The sequence below is a fragment of the Mesitornis unicolor genome, unplaced genomic scaffold, assembly GCF_000695765.1.
Source record: "Mesitornis unicolor isolate BGI_N332 unplaced genomic scaffold, ASM69576v1 scaffold51118, whole genome shotgun sequence".
Lineage (NCBI taxonomy): Eukaryota > Metazoa > Chordata > Aves > Mesitornithiformes > Mesitornithidae > Mesitornis > Mesitornis unicolor.
Genome location: NW_010203515.1, coordinates 45,127 through 48,138, shown reverse-complemented (window position 1 = coordinate 48,138; position 3,012 = coordinate 45,127). Strand labels below are relative to the sequence as shown.

At 35.6% G+C, this 3,012-nt stretch overlaps 1 protein-coding gene across 1 annotated transcript; it reads left to right on the top strand.

Annotated features, from left to right (window-relative positions):
* Positions 1 to 1,235: 1,235 nt before the first annotated feature.
* Positions 1,236 to 2,798, top strand: FGF20 (fibroblast growth factor 20; the record flags this gene model as incomplete). The annotated part of the gene is made up of 2 exons (XM_010190722.1): positions 1,236 to 1,339; positions 2,553 to 2,798. Coding segments are annotated over 2 exons (350 nt in total), but the record flags the coding sequence as incomplete, so codon positions are not given.
* Between the last annotated feature and the right edge of the window lie 214 nt (positions 2,799 to 3,012).

Genomic DNA, 3,012 nt, shown 5'->3' with positions numbered 1-3,012 from the left:
CAGAAAGACAAAATACCTCCACCTCTTTTTATGGGACTTTGTGCTTTAGGAACTAGAAAACTAGCATGATTTACATACAACGGAGTTTTTAATGCTTGCTCTTTGTAAAGGATTTATTTCCTTTGCTGCTTGGTAATGTAAATAAGAAACCTGCCAAAGCTCAATTAAAATTCAAAACATTTTAAATTATTGTATAGTCCAGACAGTCCATCTGTCTGAGAGTGAAAAATGGTCCTGAATGAAAAAGAGTAATCATAAATACAGCAAATAGACAAAAAATTATAATCAAAATCAAATGCACTATTAAAAACCACTTACCTTAGATTCAGGGTTTTTTTTAGTGTTTTGTGGTTTTGCTGCTGCACAGCAAAATGTTAGGTATGATTCCAGAACAACTTCTTTTTGAGGCTTTGTTTACATTGTTAACAACTTCCAAAAAGCCAGTTCACACGTTCCCCTTCTTTCATGTTTTATATGTACTGTAATCTGTGTATATCAATTGGTTGAATATGTTGGCACACCCTTGACAAATTCAGGTTTCAAATAGTGCCTCATCTCCCAGATACTTTATATTATTAATATATATTATGTTTTTGGGCAAATGTAGTATAAATAATGCTGTAATCCAACCATTAGCAAATAAGCAGCATTTTTCATGCACATAAAAAGCTTGCACTGAAGATAGCAAGTTGTGTCAAGAGGTGTGGGTCCATATGCTAGATAAGATGTCTGGCAAATACTTTTTTTTTTTCCTGTGGGTAGATTCTGTTATATAAAATTCCCATCTGTACTTTGATTTCTGTTCAAATGATCTAATAATGGATGTGTTTTTTTAAGATAGTGCTATAGAGAAAGTAAAGTATATTTTCAGGTAATTGAAACTTATCTTCCAATGTTTGAGTAGGCAGTTTAGCAAATAGTGTATAATCATTGTAGATTTGAACTGCATAGTACTGAATGGTTTAGCCTCAGAGCTGGATAAAATCCTTTCATATTCAACATTTTAAAAAAAAAAAGTTTTCTTAAATGGTGTAGGATTTTTGTTCCTAGATGAGGCTTCTCATACTGCTTTCCTGTGAAAGTTTTATACTTTTCCAAGCAGTATTTGAAATTTCAGAGAAACTAGGTCACATTTATTATAATACGTAGGTTTTCTACTTGTTTTCAACTGTGTTTTGGATGCTACGTACTGTATGCTTACAAGTTGAATTAAAGCAATTTTTTTTTTTTTTTAGGTATCCTTGAATTCATCAGTGTGGCAGTGGGACTGGTCAGCATTAGGGGTGTGGACAGTGGCCTTTACCTTGGAATGAATGAGAAGGGAGAACTCTATGGCTCTGTAAGTACCACTTTCACATCAGCTCATACATGTTGAGCTTTTGATTAGCTTCTTAGCACTATGCAAACCCCTCAAGTAGCTAGCTGAGGTTGTCTTAGCTTTCCAAACAGTAACATCTTTTCCTGATGAAATGGATAATCTATTTTTAAAGTATACAGTATAGCCTTGGGTATTGATGATTCAATGGCAAGAGTTTCTCTGTCCTAGAAGAAGAGAAATGAAAAGAAATATTCCTCTTATGACAAAAATAGCTAAATTACACCAGCTATTCAAACAACATTTAAGTTGCCTGCTATCTTATTTTCTTTTTATCAATACTACAGATGCATCATAGTACATACTCTATCATCAAAAACACTTGACTTACTTTATATATAGCCTAATGCGTTTACAGATCAGCATATGGTACTTCCAGTTACCAGCTTTTTAACATAAAAGCATGCTTTCAAATGTTGGGCTAAAGAGAATAGTAAGATATGCCACAGTTAGGTACCACTGTTATTTGCAAAATCTGAATGGTGCTAGAGTACTGGCATTATGTGTGGATCCCGACTGGAATATTTGCATTTAAGAATGGAAATAAGATTGTACTCATTACATTTGATTTGTATCTGTTGAATAACTTCAACATATAACTGTAAAAATATAATCTTTCCATTTTCTAATACTATCAGGTTAGTAACAGTCTTAGACTCCTTTCCTTTCAAGCCTTAAAACATCTTGACATAAAATATTTTGTCTCTCCAGTTCCTTTGGTTGTGGTTAGTCCTGTTTAAAATGTCAGAAGTGATGCACATCACAAAGAACACATGGAAATACCTTCCTGATCTGTTATATTGCACCTGAGTCCCCCACCAAACTTCACTTCTAGGATGGTAGATACCCCAAGACAGAACTCTGCATAATACAGTTCCTGTAGATCAGGTGCATTTTAGCTAAATCTTAAACATGTGATGCCTTCTTCGTAAGAGTGTTATCTAATCCATGTTTGATTCCAAAACTATGTATGTTTATAGGATAAAGATTAAAGTAGGCTTCCAAATTCAGTGTCAGGTCTACATACTCTTCTTGGGTCTGATTTGTTGATGGTTAAATGAACAGTAATGTTGCGCAGAGACTAAAACATTTTGTTTATTTTTATCATATTTTTTTGTGTGTGTTCAGATATCTAGCAACAGCTTGACTTATTTTTCTTCACTATTCCTTTCTGTAGGAGAAACTAACTTCTGAATGCATCTTCAGGGAACAGTTTGAAGAAAACTGGTACAACACTTACTCATCCAATGTGTACAAGCATGGAGATTCGGGGCGGCGATACTACGTAGCACTTAACAAAGATGGTACCCCCAGAGACGGGGCAAGGTCCAAAAGACACCAGAAATTCACACATTTCTTACCCCGGCCCGTGGATCCTGAAAGAGTTCCAGAACTCTACAAAGATGTGTTAGGATACAGCTGAGGAAGGAGGGAATTTTGGAAAAAACCCATACTGGAGCTGTTGGCCCTGCTTTCATGGCAATACCAGCATGAGAAACCTGCAGAGGTCTAGGGTGCTGAATTGGAAGAAGCTGCTTTGTTAGGTAGCCTAACAGCAGGCTGCCTGCTGAAAACAGCAAGCTTCTGTTTTCTAACCACTGGATTTAGGAGACAAAGCCTCAAAGCTGAGAGTGGAC